The sequence below is a fragment of the Hydractinia symbiolongicarpus genome, chromosome 10, assembly GCF_029227915.1.
Source record: "Hydractinia symbiolongicarpus strain clone_291-10 chromosome 10, HSymV2.1, whole genome shotgun sequence".
Taxonomy (NCBI): Eukaryota; Metazoa; Cnidaria; class Hydrozoa; order Anthoathecata; family Hydractiniidae; genus Hydractinia; species Hydractinia symbiolongicarpus.
The window spans coordinates 343,172-361,909 of NC_079884.1; the positions used below are offsets into that span (position 1 = coordinate 343,172).

The 18,738-nt window shown below is 35.1% G+C and overlaps 3 protein-coding genes across 4 annotated transcripts in view; 2 read left to right on the top strand and 1 right to left on the bottom strand.

The window, feature by feature from the left end:
• LOC130662396 (nephrocystin-4-like) overlaps window positions 1–6,036 on the top strand; it is a 28,093-nt gene extending 22,057 nt beyond the window's left edge. Inside the window, exons 19-32 of the mRNA XM_057461256.1 lie at window positions 197–255; window positions 497–664; window positions 1,006–1,064; window positions 1,772–1,899; window positions 1,999–2,088; window positions 2,702–2,858; window positions 3,610–3,695; window positions 3,779–3,864; window positions 4,026–4,085; window positions 4,167–4,278; window positions 4,511–4,619; window positions 5,156–5,274; window positions 5,351–5,446; window positions 5,774–6,036. Coding sequence (XP_057317239.1) covers window positions 197–255; window positions 497–664; window positions 1,006–1,064; window positions 1,772–1,899; window positions 1,999–2,088; window positions 2,702–2,858; window positions 3,610–3,695; window positions 3,779–3,864; window positions 4,026–4,085; window positions 4,167–4,278; window positions 4,511–4,619; window positions 5,156–5,274; window positions 5,351–5,446; window positions 5,774–5,929 — 1,485 coding nt within the window. The 3' untranslated portion in view covers window positions 5,930–6,036. The remainder of the gene's footprint in view (window positions 1–196; window positions 256–496; window positions 665–1,005; window positions 1,065–1,771; window positions 1,900–1,998; window positions 2,089–2,701; window positions 2,859–3,609; window positions 3,696–3,778; window positions 3,865–4,025; window positions 4,086–4,166; window positions 4,279–4,510; window positions 4,620–5,155; window positions 5,275–5,350; window positions 5,447–5,773) is intronic.
• LOC130662397 (uncharacterized) overlaps window positions 1–18,738 on the top strand; it is a 72,426-nt gene that overhangs the window by 39,159 nt on the left and 14,529 nt on the right. Inside the window, exon 1 of one of the 2 annotated variants that reach the window (XM_057461260.1) lies at window positions 18,077–18,732. The exons of the other annotated variant lie outside the window; for it this stretch is intronic. The gene's annotated coding sequence lies outside the window, so the exon portion shown is untranslated. Of the gene's footprint in view, window positions 1–18,076; window positions 18,733–18,738 lie in introns of those variants that run through there. 2 annotated transcript variants of the gene reach the window in all.
• LOC130662399 (E3 SUMO-protein ligase KIAA1586-like) lies at window positions 16,188–17,960 on the bottom strand. Its single transcript, XM_057461263.1, has 2 exons — window positions 17,548–17,960; window positions 16,188–17,459 (listed from the first exon to the last, which is right to left on the bottom strand). The coding sequence occupies exons 1-2, from the start codon at window positions 17,812–17,814 to the stop codon at window positions 16,326–16,328; spliced, it is 1,401 nt and encodes a 466-aa protein (XP_057317246.1). The 5' UTR covers window positions 17,815–17,960; the 3' UTR covers window positions 16,188–16,325.

The window sequence follows — 18,738 nt, forward strand, 5'->3', positions numbered from 1 at the left end:
AAATCCTAAAAACATCTTTTTTTTACCTAATTTTTTTTTTTTTTTTTTGCCTTTTCTTGTGACTAGATGTTTAGTTCGTCTTTAGATTGACAACTGTGCGATAAAAACTTTCCTCACAAATGCACGATCACGAAAATAAAAGAAAGAAAAAAGCATTTAGAATTTCTTCATTGAAGGTGATTCTTTCTCTTTTCAGCTCCAGAAAGAAGAGAAAATTCAAAGAACGAGAGATCTCAGAACAATCCAACTGTACAGGTGAGAATTAATTTATTTATCTATTTATTCAACTAGATCTGACCGGCCTAGCACTCAATGAATGGCATTCTCATCGTTTGTAAAACCGATTTGAAACTCCAGTCCTCTGTTGAGAATCTTTCACTGTACAACCTTGAGTAGACTTAATACCTTCTACTTGCTCATTTCTTATTATTGTGAACAGTATGTAAGCTTTTTATTTTAACTATTTTGACTATTTGCCGTTGTTTCTTATTGACAGAGAGAAGTACAAATCAAACAACATTTTATCGATCTTGGAAGAGAACGTCACTACCCATCATATGATCCACTCTTCGTTAGGACATGCAGAATTTTTTGAGTTCGCTTTGAAGAATCCTTATCCCAACGATCACGTGGTCATGATTACACTCGACGATAAAGAACTACAGTAAGTTCTTACTAAATTTAACATTATTTACGAAGGAACTATTCACCTCTCAAATAAATGCGCGGTTTGTCAGTTTTGAAATATCAAGTGAAAATCAACAGTTTAACTTTCACCAAATTTAACAGGTGTTTTAATATTCTAATTATTTTTATCTATTTAAAAACAAGCTTCAACTAAAAAGGGTGACACTTACGAATCAATAATTTAGTATTTAATAAGTTAATAACAAACTTTGGTAGTAGAATTTTGAAACAATAAAGAAATACTTTGCAGTCCGAAGCTTGTTACTTGGAATGATATATTGATCGAGCCAAAATCACATATTTTTTTGTTATTTCTAGAGTTGTTGTGAATCCACAGGAATGGCGATATTTGAAACAACAAACGGAGACAAACACAGGTGTGTGAATATCATCTATATATGCCTCCTTTTAAAGCGTCATGTGTCTAAAATGTTGCTTAAGCTTGGTTTTTATCTGGCGTTAATTCGCACTAAGCAGGTACATTAATTGAAGTAAAATTGACGCTGGTTTATTCATTTTGTTGATGAAATACATCCACATTATATTATGGATTTTCATGAGGCGAATTAAAAGGAGAAGGAAAAACCAAAAAAGAAAACTGTCGAGATTTTTATAACGTGAATTTCTTATCAAACGAGGGACAATATGGAGAATATAACCATCTTCTGGAGGAATACCTTTTTAATATAGCATTTTTTACCCACTGTTGTGAAAAAAATGTTTGCAAAAATAGTGTTTGAACACATATCCTTTTATACAAAAGTGTGTTCGCGCTAAATCGCGTTAAAGTATCAAAAAAAATTGATATTTAGCCCGCGCGCTAATTGGAGTTACAATAGGTGCGCTAATTCATCATCGACGTTTCAATTGGGCGTTAAAAAATTAACTCCAATTAGCGCATCTACTTACCGCGAATTACGCCAGATGGAAACGAAGCTTAATGGAAACGTCCTTGCGCTAAAGACTCAATATGATTAACTCTGAGGTCAGAAGTTAGCGCGAAAAAATTAACGCGATTTAACGCCAGATGGAAACCAAACTTTAGAAATGTTTATATTTTTCTATGTATGCAAATTCTTTTCAGCAATCGAGGAGCAAATGTTCACGTCATCAACCGAAGCGGGTACTAAACTGTTCATACAAGCAAATGAAACTGTTCACGTACCATTCAAGTTTCAAAGTTTTACTTCGCAACACATCGCACCTGAAATGGTATTGTTTTTTCTGTTTGAACATGTACTAAAACTTGTTTACTTCAAGCAGCTGTAAGCAAAGACTTATCTCTCAAGGGTTAACTTTTTTTTATTCTAGGGTCCGTCTCATCCTTTGTACACAAAGTCCAATGATTATTCACTACAGACTTTTGGGAAAGATACTACTTTGTCATCAAAAGATATAAAGGCAACCTATAAATCTTTTTACGTCTTTTAAGCACCGTCCTTACAATAAGCGTCCAATCAGATGTTTCACAATTAAAATGCTCTACTTTTATTCTTTTAAATCTATCTAAAGACTACACCGTCCTGTGTCGTTGTTCGTCATGTGTTGTCGTACGTCATATTTTGTCGTACGTCATGTGTCGTCGTACGGCATGTGTCGTCATACGTCTTGTGTTGTCGTACGTCATATGTTGTCGTACGTCATATGTCGTCGTACGTCATGTATCTTGTGTCGTTCTTTTCAAGTAGATGTACAATTCTTGTCTTTCCACATGATAGTTTCGCGTTAAAACATTGTCTTAAGTTTTCCTGTTAAAGGAGTGTTCTTGTCATATTCGTATTCTATTTTGTATGTTCAGGAAAACGAAGTAAAGAGTACCTAAGTACTTTTGAAAGGTTTAGGTTCGTCAACGTCCAGAATGATAATTGGAATAATTATCATAAAATAGGGAATATAAAATTTTACCTGCTTTTACTGAAGTACAAAGTAGAAGGAATATGAATAAAACAGTTTGGTCGGTAAAAAATCTTTGACGGTTGGCGGGATGGAAAATAAACATGAGTTGTAATTTTAGGTTTTATTTCATGGTAACGAGAGCAAAACACTGGCAATTCTTATACTTCATGTCGAACTTCACCCTCACACGATCAACCAAACCTTTCGATTTTATCAACCTGAGCAAACCTTCTTAAAGAAAGCTATTCGCTTGCCACCGTGGCATACGCTACCAGGTAAATATTATGTCAGTTAAACAGCCTGATAGTTTTCTCGAAGGGTCGATGTTATGCTGATTTAGAAATATGTATTATGAAGGAAAAAATTTCGCGAACAAACAAATGCCTTAAATTCGGAGAAAAAAACTTTAGCACGCGAATAATCGCGCGCGTATTACTGAAGTAAGTTCACATCTAGGAGATGAAAGTTAAGCAATTGTCCTGTTTAACGGAGGGAGGGGTTTTTGCGACAAAACCTCGACAAATACTTTTTAAGACAGAAAGTTTCGTGCAAAAAACTCCAAAAAATTCGCGAAATTATAGATGATTCTCTACTAAAGTTTTTTTCTACTATTTTTTACCTATTATCAAATAAGCAGTGCTTAGGCAGTGCTGCACCCTTATCTTTAATCTTTAATCCCTCGCGACATACAACGTGATTTATAACATAAATTCCCTCCACCTCCCTTATTCCTCTCTTCCGAACTTCTGAATCACGATAAAAGTAACGACGGGGGTAAAACTCTGAAAATATATCAAAATTTAAGCTTCTTGTTTCACATTTTTCTTTAACCGTTAAAGTTTTTTTTTCTCGAAGTTTGCAAAAAAAGCATGATCTCTCGCGAAAGTTAATGCGTTTTCTGCCTGCAAACCTTTCTTGAAGTAGGTCTTTCTATATTTTGCGACAGTAAAACACTGTGTTAAAGTGAAGGTTGGAGCAGATATAGATAAAGTAAAGAGAAAATATGCACATGCCTGTTTTTATCAGGTTCGTCCATACTTACTGACGGCACTCCTCCTCGCGTGGTTGCAAAATGTAGTGACGATGGAGCGATCTGTGAAACGCACCAAGTTGTAAGTTATACTAAAAAGGATTTCGTTTCGTATCGTTTCAAACCCTTACCTGGGTTACCTATTAATTTCTTTTTTATTTTTAGCGCGTCGGCGAACCACACGAAGTGTTCATTAAGGTTCCATGTGGTATTTCACCTAGCGTTAATAGATTCTTTATTTTGGTCTTTATGTAAGTACAGTACCTTGCGTAAAACATTTACAAATTAAGTCGAAATGTTAAAATTTTATAACCCTTTTTGAAATTATTTGAATTGTAACCATTCAAGCTATTGAACGAATTTCCGATTGATAAATTGCTTCCGAAAATTTAGTCTTTGTCCGTTTCTTTAGAGATAAGTATTGTACCAAACCATGTCAAATATGGCAGTTCTACGTGCATTCATTGCAAAGGTATGTAACATGAAAAGCTATTTCTTATGTTGCCATAACAACAACCTTAATAAGCAGAAGTGTATTATGTTTGTGTTTTAGAGTTGATATCAATGCCACGGAGGGACAGAGCAGCAAGCTCTCTATCCTTCTAAAAGGGACGCAATCATCTCGAATGGTGAAATGTTTTTCATCGAATCCTGATGAATTGAAGGTATGTGTGACCAAGGTGAATCTCTCCAATAAACATCACCTTTTGTGTTTGCTTTCATGTCTGAAAGATTTTGTTGATTTGAGTTTTTAGGAAACGTTTTTAAAAAGACATTTTCTTAAGTCAAAATTTCAAAATCTGTAATAAAAACTCAATCTTTTAGGCTGTTAAAATTTTAAGATGTTTTTAATCCAACCGTTTGTCATTGCTGAGATATAAAATTTTTGTGATATAGGTAGCGCCTCAAGATCATTTCATGTTGATGTCAAACGGCGTACAAGAAGTATGTTTCACCCTACGACCGCTAGTTTCTGGTAAACGAATGATGTTTGTGAATGTAGTTGGTAAGTTTATATCACTTTTAAATCTATCACAACGCGTCCTCTTTTTCAATATGGTAGAATACATAGAAATTCTACATGGGGATACAGCAAAAATTTATTCTTTACTTAATATTCTCAATTTTCTGTGAAAAATATGAAATTGTCCTTTTTTTAATTGTTTTATACTATTAAGTGTTGAAAATTCCCATTAAAAGCCCTCAAAACTTCTCAAGTCTGACGTAAAACGAGTTGCAATTACTGTTTTAGAAAGTGTGTTCATAACTGCTTTTGGCCACGAACTTTGAGATTTGCCCACGAACTTTGAGATTTGCCCATTTATCTATAGACATTTTGTCAAGGATTTCTTTGGTCCCCCAAAAGTTGACAGAAAACTTATCGTCAGAACTGGCTGTTTTGAGGATATTAAAATACAGAGATAAATGTTTTGTGCGCCACAATAAGATCGTGAAGATCGCTTATTCTGGTTGCTGATTTTTTATTTAACAGCAAGTTTAAGTTTTTAGTGCAACTAATTTTGTTCTTCTGTATTTAATTAGATCAAGAATTCCACCAACTGGTAAAATCTTGGCTTGTAATGACAACTTGCTCTCCTCCTGTGATAACGAAGTCATTTGAAGTCCATTTAAGAGTTGGTGGTGGAGCAGGCTCAAACAAAGTAACTTTTTTACCTTTCTTAGTACTATTTAATACTTCAAACTAAATTTTAAATCTGGCATTTACTTGTTCTTTAGAAAATATCGTTCTTGAACCCCTACCCGGTGAAAAAGAACTTTTATTTTAAAACAAATCGTGATGATTTGGTTCAGTTTAAAGAAGATGGTGTATTGGTATGTCGATTGTGTTTGCTTTGAAAGACTACGAACCGCTTCGCGTGGTTCTAGCGATGTACTCGATTCTCTTTTTTCGTCTTCTTATTTTTGACGGTAACAAGTAAAAAGTGCTACTGCCGTGACTTATCAGGATTAGTAGATGGCGAACTACAGTACGTTTAAATTGTAACAGCTCTGGTGAACTTTACTATCGCTCAAATTTACTTTCGTGTAAGTCACTAAAGTAAAGCTATTACAACAGTTCGTAGAAGTCATTTTAAGCATTCGCATAATGTTTCATTCACTGAAAAAATAAATAGTAATAACACTTATTTTTTTTTCCAGCTGGGAGGAGGAGAGACGCATAATATTGGTCTTTTTTTCTTGCCACAGCAGTCAGAGGGCTCCACCACAGTGCTTATTTTCATCAATGATCGCGATGGTAAAAATGAAGAGACGTTTTGTGTTAAAGTGACGTATATATCCGATGATAAACGTTAAGCCATGAGTTTTGTTTTTAAATGTATCGTTAAGTATTTATGCTAATTTATACTGTATATAACATCAAATTAGGAATTTTTATCAAAAGATTAGGATAATTTAATATATTACTGCGAAATTTTTATCAGGATCCAAGATGAGAACCTTTAGGAAAAGGACGGACCGCCTTCATTGTTGATCTACAGATTGTAAAATCTCAATTAAGCAAATTTTGGTTGCGATCGTTGTAATGTATACATTGGCGTGCATACGCGCATTTAAGAATGATGATTAAAAAAAAAGATTATTAAATTCCTTTTGAGGACACTTCGTCATCTCCTGAGCTCTCGTTTGTCACTCTGTCATGTATTTTCAAAATATTGTCGTAATGATAGAGAAAGAAGTCAGGAATGTCAACAATTTCTTTGGTATGTCATGAGAATGTCAAAAAATTTAGTGCGATCAATCAGAACCGTTCTAAAAATTGTCAAGAGTTAAATTTCAGTTCTGTTCAAACACATAATAAGGAAATAAGTAAATTTTAGTCAAAAACTGTCAGGAGAATAAGAAGTTGCTATTGTTTGCACGCCATTTGATTATTTACAATATAAGATTATTTCATTAACAAAAAAATGCTAAGCAAAAGTTATCTGAAATACGGGAATGTTGAATTGATAAAGATTTTCATAACACAATACTAGCTTAAGCGTAGTCACGTTTATTCAGAGGACATTTTTTCAATTTGTTTGCAGCGCAAGAAAGGCTCGTTTTTTTTGCAACTTCGTAGAATTTCACTTAAAAGAGAAATAAGATTTCCTGCGTCTTACCACTATGCTGACAACATCAAAACCTCCACGTGTAAGGTGGCATATCGGAAAAGAAGATGATAAAATCTTTGATTCAGCAAAGCCCACACCTGCGCGGTATGAAACTCTGTAATGCAATTTTTTGAAAAAAAAATAGGCGATTGAAAAGCATTCTAATAACTGTTCGGTTGTTTATTCGCCAATGTCAGCATTTTTAAAATGCAATAAAATTTCTCCATAAAAAAGAATGACGATTGTATTGTGCAGACTACAGAAACAATTTGGGAAGATAGCGTAAAGAGAATTGCTTAACGTGCAGAACTTATTTTAAAATGTAACGTATCAATTTTATACATATTATTGCGTCTGGTGCAAGAGTTTTGTGAATGGATTACCAGCTTCTAAAAGTATGCATTAGCATTACCTTGGTTTTGCAAAATTGTAAAAAAATATACAACATGGATTTATGTTCGCATTGAATAATGATCGGGGTGTCCGTCAACGGACAATTTTTTCGCATGTGGATTAACATTCCCGAGCACAAAGTGTTTTTCTTCAAAATACTGAACACAACGTCCAGGTCCTTGACCAGGTGCATCAAAGTCTTAAATTTCGTAACTTCCCTTCTTTATACCAGCTAACGTAAGGCATAGACGCAGTAAATCAACTCGGCGCATATATTTCATTTGAAATCTATTACATGGTTTGTGTATAAGAACATCAAAATTGTAACCAGGCTGGTCATTATTCTTATTTCTTTGTTATTTAAACAATAGACCAATTGTGTTTAACCAAAAATTCCAGCCTAGTATTCTAATAAAGCATGTACTTAAAAAAAACATGTAGATGTACACTATTCTCCCTTTTCTTGAAGTTGTTCTACACAACCGTTTTGCTCATTTTGCTTTTTTTAGCAACCCTTACACTCGTCTGCACAACCACCGTCGCCCCTTTGTTTATTTTGGTGATAATGCATCACGCTTTTATAAAAATCAGGCCCAGTTTGAATTTTAATATTCTTATAAATGAAGCGTGTGTACCGTTTAACCATCACGTTTTTAAAATTGTTTCCTCACAAAATTATTTTTTAAAAAATATCGCTGATTGCCCCATTTAGCTGCTTTAAATATGCGAAAAACTTAGTGACTAACTCTAGACGTCTTAAGTTTTTATTGTCTCCACCACACTACTTCCCAAATGTGAATTAAACAACAGAATTGGGAGTGTCACTATTTGTTGGTTCTTTGAGGTGCAAATATGGCTACATAATTTTCAAATGGTCATATCATTCTAGGTGCCCCTGAGGCAGAAATTTATTATACATTCTATACTATTTTCTCTCTTTTTTTTTTTACACATACTCCGGTTTACATAGGAGTTTGGTAAGTGTTCTAGTTGTAAGTTGGTGAGTTGGCGAGGCGTGAGGTCGGTGAGCTTGTGAGAAAAAAATTTCAAATGCCGACATCCGAAAAAATATGCATATATGCTCTCCACCGTAGAGTTTTAAATTCTAAGAAGTAATTATATCATCATCACTTATATTTTCAGACGTGATCAACGAAAGGTGTTCAGTAACAATCATGTCAAAGCGACGAGTTACAAAACCGGGAAGCTAGGAAGTTGCAAAGTTAGGGAGTTACACATTTCTACGGTAAACCGAGTTACATGCCGGCGAAAACTCGAGGTCACTATTTTACCGTATCTGCTATTCGCGAATACTCGGGGGCCTGCGCACTGTACAAAACCGCGTGGGATCAATAATTTACGAAATATTGTTATAGATAAAAAAACATTATTTCTTTTCTGTAATTATCACAATCAATACTGATATTTTATAGTGGCATATTGCCTCGTTTATATGCTCCAAACTGTCTACAAAAAGCTTCGATTTTATATTTATCAAGAAAGACATATTTGTCTTAGACATCTACGTACTGATTCCAGCACTCTTTTGCTGTTTTTCTTATCACCTTTTTTTAGCCCTTTTTTTTTTAAATAATTCGATTTATAAAATAAGGTATATTTGTTAAGCAACTTTGACAGTCTGAAAAACCCAGTTTCTTTATACCACACTTTTCTGCGTTTTTATGGCATACAGACATTGATAAGTTTCTCCCGTGCGATCGTTCCGTTCCGATATACGAAGACAGTCCCCCATCATATTGCTACTTACCCGCCTGGCCCTTAATTTAATGCCAGGTATATTTTTTATCCTCGGTAGTTGGCTAGGCTTTTTGTCACCAAGTAAGTATTATGATGGTATCGTAATAAAACTTTTGTGTATGCGAGTACGTTCTTGCCAGGTATGCTTAGCGCTCTTGAGTGAAATTCAAAGTCTACACGCACATATCAATCATACGTATTTTCAAAACACTTTTCATAGTAGCTTTCATAGTTTTCATCGTTGGTTTTCTTTTTAATTCATATTTCGCAAAACTCTTCAACCGCTGGTAATTTTTAGGAGCTGTTTTCTTCTGTAACTAATGCATCTCATTTTTGACAGCAACCGTATGACCACTTTGTAACATTTAACAAGAGTTAAAATCTCAGGGTGTGGTCCTACCATCTTCTGATATGAGTTTAAATGTTAAACATTGCATATCATACACAACGGATTGGAAATCATTTAAATAAATTGTCTTAAAACCTTTGAAGTCCTAAATTTTTTTTGAAAACAGAAAAATTACGTCACTATAGTGTTAACATATTTATTTGTAACCTCTTTCAGACTAATGAAAACGCAATAAAAGTATATATCGCAAAAAAGCTAACTAAAACTAAATCAATAAAATATGTCACGTGACCAGGAGGCCAATTCAAAGTAGCGGATATAGAAATGGTAAAAATCAAACTTTAATTTAAAATCAGTTTTCAATGGCCAAGAAAAACTTGGACTTGCTTTTGCATCCACAGGAAAGTACATTTTATAAGCTTTTTAGAAAAGGTAAACATGACAACCTCTGCACTGAAACAAGAAATAATCGATAAAGTTACTCTTGTTTTCAGTGTCGAGAGTGTGCCCATGTATCAAACGTGAAAGTTGTAAAGAAAGAAGGAAGATATGCCAACTATTTTAATCATATGCGAACTCTGTCCGCAGATGGATATACATATGTATTTTAATTTAAAATACATATGTATATCCATCTGCGGAGTAGAGTACAAGGTGGAGATACAGCTCTTGCTGACCATCTTAAAACCCAGAATGAATTAATCAACTGTTGTGGATCTGTAATTTTGGATGAAATAATCCAAGAAGTAAAATCAAACACTTTCTTTTCTATTCTGGCAGATGAAGCTGCTGATTTATCTAATAAAGAGCAAATGTCCTTAGTTTTACGTTTTGTTGACAGTAATTTTAATATACGTGAGGAGTTTGTTCAATATATTCATTGTGATGAGGGGCTGGCAGGTAAAGACTTGAAGTCTGTTCCCTTAAAGTCACTTCATAACCTGACTTTAAATATTAAGGACTGTCGGGGTCAAGCATATGATGGTGCAGGTGCTGTTGCTGGGTATAAGAATGGACTTTCTGCCCATATTCTTAATTTAAATAAAAAGGCTATATATGTTCATTGCAACAGTCATCGTTTAAATTTAGCAGTTGGAAAATCTTGTACAATCAGCTTAGTTGCCCATGTGATGGCTAAAATAAAACACATTTCCTATTTCTTTAACTATTCTCAAAAAAGACAGCAATCCCTTATGATTAACATAGATAAATATAGTCCGACTTCTAAAAAAACTAAATTAAAGGATGTTTGCCGTACTCGGTGGGTTGAACGAATTACTGGTTTAGATCTCTTTCAAGAGTTATATGTGCCTATTTATATTACTTTGGAAGAGATGAAATTAAACTTAAATCGACAGTTCAATTATGACACATCAAAACAAGCTGTTGGTTTTTTTCACCAAATAGCTAATTTTGAATTTCTTGTCACTCTGGTGATCACAAGGAACGTATTTGACATAACACTTCCAGTTACTCAATTGCTACAAAATAGAACAATTGATGTTATGGACAGCATAGAGCTTATTCAAACATTAAAAAATGTTCTCCTTCAAACCAGAAATAATGTAGAACATTTTCATGATAGGTGGTATGAGGAGGCTCTTTCTCTTTGTGAAAAAGTAAGAATTGTGGAGGAGAAGAAGAGGACTGTTGGAAGGCAAACCACAAGAGATAATCATCCTTCTTTTTCAACTTCTGATTACTATAAAAAATCAGTTACTAACCTCTTTTAGACCATTTAAATAGTGAAATGAAGAATCGTTTTCAACCGTTTTCTCTAAATGCTTATAATGGCCTATGCATTGTTCCAGCAAAAATGGTTTCTTTGATTTCTGGAGGTAAAACAAACTGGAAGGAGAAATTCAAGTCTTTTGTCTCTTTCTATGAAGATGACCTTCCAAATATACTTGGGCTTAATGCTGAATTAGAAATTTGGGAGAAGTATTGGATTGATTTTAAAGGAAATAGACCCCAAACTATTGCTCAAACGTTGAAGTCTATTAATCCAAATGTCTTTGTTAATTTGCATGTGGCCCTAAGAATTTTAGCCACTATTCCTGTCACCACATGTGAATGTGAACGCTCTTTCTCTGCTATGAGAAAACTTAAAAATTATACTCGCACTACTATGGTATCTGAACGCCTCAACGGGCTAGCGCTTATGTATATTCACAAAGAAATAGTGCCAGATGTTGATAAAGTTTTAAATAAATTTGCTAAAGATAAAAGAAGACTTGAATTAATATAAATTTTTCCACTATACAATCTAGAACAAATTAATGAATAAATAAATAAATAATTAAATCTTACCCACTCCTAATTGAAAAAAATAGTAACCATTTATATAAAATAAATTCCCTTTCCTCTTGTTTACGTTGTGTCGTTATCTTTCTGCAGGTTCAGCTTGCTCCGGCTGATAGTACCTGTTCTAGGAGCCCCCTGTCAGGGGCTTTAATAACTTTCTATTTTTATATCAATTCCTTTTCTTTAACCCCCCCCCCCTTTTCCGAGTTCGGCTTGCTCCAGCTGATAGCACTCGGTTGATTGGAGCAGACTGTCCATGTCTGGAATAGCTAATATTACGTTATTAGCTGTTTCCTAGGCATGCTGACGAGCCCTGATATTGGGCGAAACAGTCTTAAAATATATGAATTTAAACCGTTGTTTTTATTTTTCCTACACTTTTTTGCAACCCTTTACAAGATTGTTTGTTTTTTGCTGTCTATTCGAAGCAAAAAACGTCTCTAACAGAGCTAATAATTTGGACATTAATTAGGCCGTTTATAGTGCGTAGAGGCTTAAAATAGCGAAAGTTTCCGGGGCTGCGCCCCGGACCGGGGGCTTACAGCGCCCGCCATGACCCCCAGCTGTTCTGGGCGCAGCAAATTGCTGCGCTGTTTTTTGCTTCGCAAAAAAAGTGACTGACATGTTACAAATGCTGGATCCGCCCCTGTTAAACATGTCGTATTGATATACAGTGGAATCTCTCTATCTCGAACTAAAGTCTCGGTCCCTTTGTGGTCTGCCTAAGGTATTTTCCCTTCTTTATCTCGGACTTTCTCTATCTCGAACAAATTTTCTGGTCCCTTGCGAGTTCGAGATAGAGAGAGTCAACTGTATTTTTTTCAGTGTTTCGGCGACGGAGAATTTTACAAAAACGTAAATGGTAGACCTAACTCCCCAACCTTGGCAACCACTTCACTTAACTAAAGCAAAGCAAATCTTATACAATGTTAGAACAAAGAAAGGAGAATGACATAAGCTACAATTGCCAAACAAAGTCAGTGGTATAAAAAAAGTAATTTATGTTTAAAACTGCACGTTTTTTGCATAAGATACACATATAACTTTAGTAAAAATTGTAAAACTTGGTATATGATGTGTTTTCTGTTGACTGTGTTTGTAGAAAACCACAGATGATTTAAGCTAGGCTGTTTTTAATGATAAAGCTGATTATGTTTGACATTGAATTTTTAAATTGAGCTTTCAATAACTCTTTATGCATTGCGGTTAGGGACAATTTTGCGCTCTAGAAAACCAATTTGCTACTTTTTTTTTCATATAGCTAGCTAGTTCTAACATTTTTGGTTTTTATATGTGATTGAGCAAAAACCTTGTTTGGCATGCAATAAATTGTATGCCTCTGTTGATGTGTGTGTGGGCCTGTGTGGGTGCAAACTTTGCGTCTAATGGATTTCCATGCATAGTTACTTAGCTAGCTAGCAAGTAAAAATTTAATTTATTTGTTTTTGTAATAACTTCATGGTTTTTATTATATATAGAGATTTTACAATGTTTACAAAATTTACAAACTTTTGCAGATTCCTGTAGGCAAAAAAACATATATGGGGCAAAATGGCTATTATTGAAATTCATAGAGATTATTTAAAAGCACAAGATTCTAAAGTCGCTGGAATTAATTTTTATAAAAAAGCAGACACATCATTGGGAAACCTTGACCCAAGCGAAATAACAAAGAGAATCTGTAAAGGAGGCAATAATAAAAATATAGATTTTTCTCAATAAGAAATGTTAAAATGTATTCACATTAAACACTAATTGACTAATTTTACGTTGCGTACATCAGGCCTATCAATAAGAAAATATCACCCAAGCAATAAATTGCTCCCCTAAAGTTACAATAATGTAAACTGGGCGAGTTTATAAACGCATATTTTATCACAGTCTTTTTTTATCTATTCGTGGCGATTGCAGGAAATTTGATATCAAGATATAATTATCGATAGCTATAATAAAAACAAAGCTACATTAGCTAGCGTTTTTCTCAGCTAACGCCGCCATTTTATGATTATAAATGCAGCGATAAATTTGTAAGAAATATAACGATAAATTTAGTGATAGCCTTAGCTATAATTAGCGATAATTTCCAATAGATATTAACAATTATAGATAATCCTCTTTACTGTTAGCAATATAGTGATAAAGCATATAGATAAGTGAAAATTATCGCTATATGGCTTGTTATTAAATTCCCTGGAATCATCACATTTTATTTTATCTTTTTTTATATATTTTGATTCTTTATTATATACTGTAAATAATAAGAAAGAGAACATTGATTTCCATGTAAAATGAATTGATATTGCTTAGCCAGAATCTGGGTGAGCAAATAATGGCTCAGTTAGTTTCTTATTTCTCAGAATTGGACAAGCCTTTGTGTGATCAGGAGCAATTGCTCTGCCCTTATTGGTAGGCCTGGTACATTTAAGGTTAGATTTTATCAATCTATATAATAATACGCCAGTTCCGTGTGTCTGTAACAGGCAAAGTGGATATGTTCCTTTTCCTTTGATCTTACCGAAAAATGCATGTCTAATATGTTAAATTTCTGACGTTACGGCGCGAGGGCAATAACACTACTTTAACGTCAATATCCTATATTAAATTAATGAAGCCGTTACAGTGCACTTAAAATTTTGAGGCCAAATAACTTGGAAACGAGGTGCTGACGTCAATGATTTTTCACCGCGTGGGTAACTAGGGACCACCTAGGATCAATTTGGGATATTTTCCCAAACCTGGGTCCCCGAATTTGTTTTGGACTGGACGGGTTGATGACGTCATCAAAAAACCTTCAAACCCCAATATCTCTGCAACCGTTTATCAAAAGTCAGCCCTCGAAATAATTTTTGGAGACTCGTCAGACAAAATGTCCGCCACATTTCCAGTTTGGTCGGACATGTCCGTAGCCCGTTTTAAACTTTCGTCGGACAAAACGTCCGATAGATTTCAGTCTTGGTCGGACACTTCCATTTGTTTAGATCTCGGAATTATTGAATAGTTCTAGTCCTTTTAATCCACGAGCAAGCCTATTCATAGCCAACCTGACCATCCTAGCTAATTCACCAACTCCTGACTTAGTTAAAAGAACTACGTAGACATGAATCTCTATTGCCTGGCCCCTTCGTCGTTGGTAACCAGGTCTTACACAAGAAATCCAGCCATGCGGTTCTTAACTAATGCGGAGGTGAACGCCGACGGAGCACGGATGAAGCAAGTCTGCAAAACTGCACTTACAGGCGGAACAGACGTTATATCATGGATTTAATTGTAGATAATTTTGTGTTCTTTTCTTTTTATATTTTGAAAAAGCCTTTTCTGTTTTAAAAGTCATTTTTGTAAATTTGAGTGATAAAAGATCTTTCATGTTAATTTATTTTCGCCATCGTTTTTGCACTTGAATTTTTATCGCTGCCGTATTTTTTAAGGAGACTTATTGTTTGCTAAGCCTTAACTTGCCTTGATCACTTTGCTTATGTTTAGAAAATACAAAATAAAACAAAATTGGGAAGACAAAGAAAAACTATGGAGAGAAATACAAAGTATTTAAAAACCTAGAAAGTCTACATATTCGTTGTCATCGCCAAATAAATCGATTAAAAGTACATTGTCATCCACATCTTCGTTCTCTTCATTTGAACTGCCGTCACTCAGCGAGGGAAGTTTCCTTTTGGAACCTGTACGTGGTTTGTATCCACACCGTTTTCTTTGATTTGGTCGTCTGTCCTTTTCCTCCATCCACATTCTTATAGCATTTGATGGGTCATACTGCTCTATAGACGGCCCGTCTTCGACAATCCTCAAAAGGGACTCTAGTCGGTTTTGTGACAATGAACCCCTATTGATAGTTTTGACAGTTTTGAGTTTGGAAAACATGCGCTCCAACTTGGCATTGCTTACAGGGATCGTGAATAACAATTCGACGAGAATTAATAAATCTTTCCACGATTGATTTCTGGATGATGAAAAAATTCTTCTCCAACAGACCCTGTATGGTGTCGCCGAAACAGAAAGGTATTCGTGTGAGTATCGTAGGAGATCGTGAAATTGATTTAACAGATCTGCTGTTGAAGCACTGAAGCCGGCATGTCTCAATGGAATATCGAAGTGTTGTTTTAAATTTGATAAACCTTCGTCAGCAAACTCGTAATCTGTAATAACATTTCCATCTTCGTCTTGCTTCTCTCGGAGCCAACCTTCCGTGTTTAAAATTTGATTAACGTATCTGAAGATATCTCTACTGTCATCTTCTTCTTCAAGTCGTGATGTAACATTCTCAACAATGACATTTGCAAAATTCCCTTTCGTTGCCTTGACATGCTCCTTTGCTGCTACAAAATTTGTCATTTTCACATTTTGGTAGTACTTATCGCCATCTTTGTCTTCTATTCTACTTAGCAGGTCTTGCACGTGTGGCAATTTTTCAAAACTTTTGCGCTCAAACATTGCTAAGCGATCTTTGGTAAGTGATAGTGATCTCATCGCTGAAACTGTGTCAATTTGGTCACGTTGGAAGTCTTGCGAGAGCGCTGATGGTATTTCGAGCAAATCGATAAACATTGCCAACATTAATGGTACTTTAGACTGCTTCCACTTGTTTAGATAACCTCTCATTTTTGCACGATCTTCTCCTTTCACCGCTTTATCTTGACTGAGATGTTCTAAGTGCTCTATGAAAAGACCATATTTATCCAAACAAATTTTCATAGCGGCCAGTTTGTGTGAGATCCAACGAGTGCCGTTTGCTTTTTTGGGTTTAACCCCTCCTTCTATGTAGTCCATCGCAGGAGCGTAAAGATCATGCATCTGACGTAAGTTTCTTTGGTGCTTTCTGATATAAATAGTATGTCCTTAGTAGCATCTCATCTACAATATCAAAGTCGGTACCTTTCAACGCATCAGATAAGGCCAATTCCAACCGATGTGCGATGCACCAAATAAATACAAGCCACTCCGATTCCTCTCGTAACACCATTTTTACACTATTTTTATTCCCTCGATTTACACTTGCTCCGTCAGAAGTAAATCCAATCAGTTTTTTGGCTGGCATTATGCCGATAGACTGAAACTCACTTTCAATGGCACTTTTTAGCGTGACCATGTCATCGTAGCTTTCAGCGAGAGCAGCTGCAACACCGACAGCATGTTGATGCTTTAAGTGAGTCATGCTGAGAAAAGACACCTTAACTTCTACACAATTTGAGTTAACTGGAGTGGGATCAAAATGTAATGCATATATTACTTCATTTTCAACAACTGCGTTGTCTGTAGAACCATCACAAAGTACGCTAAAAAACTTGGCTTTCGCAAGATCAGCATTAAGTTGCTGCTTCATATCTTTACCCATATAATCAATAAATGTTCCACAAGCGCGGTCAGTGTTATACGCTATACCAATGTCAACTTCATGCTTTCTCTCTAACTTCAGCAACTCCGGATATGTTGTCAACGGTAAGCGATTTTTAGCAACAAAATACGCCACTTCAAATTTCTTTTTCGTTCGTTGCATATCTTTTTCATCCATCTTGGCCAAACCAGCGACAACGTTGGAAGAATCGGCCGCAGACAACGTTGTAGCTCGTTCATCCAGGGAAACTCCTGTTGCTTTCAAATACAGGCTATGGGCTTTTAAGTGTTGTCTACTCTTCGTGGCATGGTCTTCTACTGCACTTTTTTTGTAGTTTTGGGTGCCAACAACGAAGATGTTGCTGTAATTTGGCAATGTTTTGATCTGGGACTGATACGTCGTACAAAATTTACAGCGCATGTTCTTAACCTTGCCATCTTTTATATCATAAAGCAGCCATTCAGCAACGCTGTGTTGTGCCAGCTCAGCTTTCCACTTCTCAACAGTAGCAGGTGTTACGGTTCTTGTTGATGTTGTTTGCTTGTGTTGTTTCGGATTTGTTTTGCCTTTGGTCTGCGGTGTAGTCTGCAAAATAAACAATTAAAACAAATTAAAGAGACACAAAAGATATTGTGAAAATTAAAGTACTAAATATAACAGAGTAAAGAATTACTATATTCGTTGCTGATTGCTTCGCTAATGTTGGTGGGTTTTTTCCAAAGGCTGAAAATATGCTTCTTTGGATTTTCTTCGGCTGCTTATTAATAACAACAGAACAATCAGGACATCTACCAACACGTTTTTCCTCTTCGCTGTACCCATTGACTGTACTGTTAACACCGGTAGAACATATGTTACAAGATGTTTTTTGACACGATATACACCGATACTTCGTGCTTCTTTCGCAAAAACAACAAGGCAAATCATTAATTTCACTCATACTTGAAGGAGCAACTAACTTACATGCGATAAATGTGAAATGAACACTTTTTCATTTCTTATAAAAGCGCAAGCGACCGGCGTTCTTTTACCAGTCGAATGATCTCACTCAGAGATGTTTTATATTAAAATGAATTAAATAATTTTTTAGGACGATGGAGTGTTGCAGGTAAAGGAAAATTTTTTTCTTCGTTTGACAAAACAATTCGAAACCATAGCAGGTCCCATTTAATTGATTTTTTCTTAATGCTGCAAGTGCTATTTCTATTCGAACAATTTTAAAAACGAAACCCACGTGCGGTATAATATTTTGTTTTGTATAAATTTTGTTAAAAATTTAAGCCACGTGGATAAACTTAAAACATTTTTTTTTTAATTTGAAAACGAAGCATATTTTTTCCTATTTGCTTGTGATGACTTTACAAATAATTATAAAAATACAAACTTAAAAACTATTTTGTTTATATGTTTTAGAGTATTCTTTAGCGACGGCATTTTTTGCGATTTAATTGGCTTATCAAAATGCGCAGCCTTACTTTTTTTTTTAACGGCGCCTTACCACATTTATTATTTGTGGTGTGTGTGATCATGATTAAGAAACTTCCATGATGGCACATGGCAGATGAAAACAAAACGAAAGTGAAGCGGAACGAAGATTGATTAAAAGAGACAGATTATATTTAAATTATCTCGTTATTTTTGCATGTTTCAATTTTTATTTTTTGCAGTTATAATAGGGGAGATGTAGCTAGAGAAACGTGCCGGACAAAATGACAGGCCAGAACTGATTTTCGTCGGACATATTTGCGTCTGGGTCGGACAATGTCCGATGTCCGACCGCTATTTCGAGGGCTGAAAGTACATGATCCTATACATTTTCTTGATCAGCGTTTCAAGATCTATACGATGAAGGCAACAGGTATAG

Excerpts from the sequence above, each read along its gene's own strand:
- LOC130662399 (XM_057461263.1), bottom strand. The coding sequence starts at position 17,814 with ATGAGTGAAATTAATGATTTGCCTTGTTGTTTTTGCGAAAGAAGCACG. Across the intron at positions 17,460-17,547 it reads AGCAATCAGCAACGAATATA|ACTACACCGCAGACCAAAGG; the intron begins GTAATTCTTTAC and ends TTTATTTTGCAG.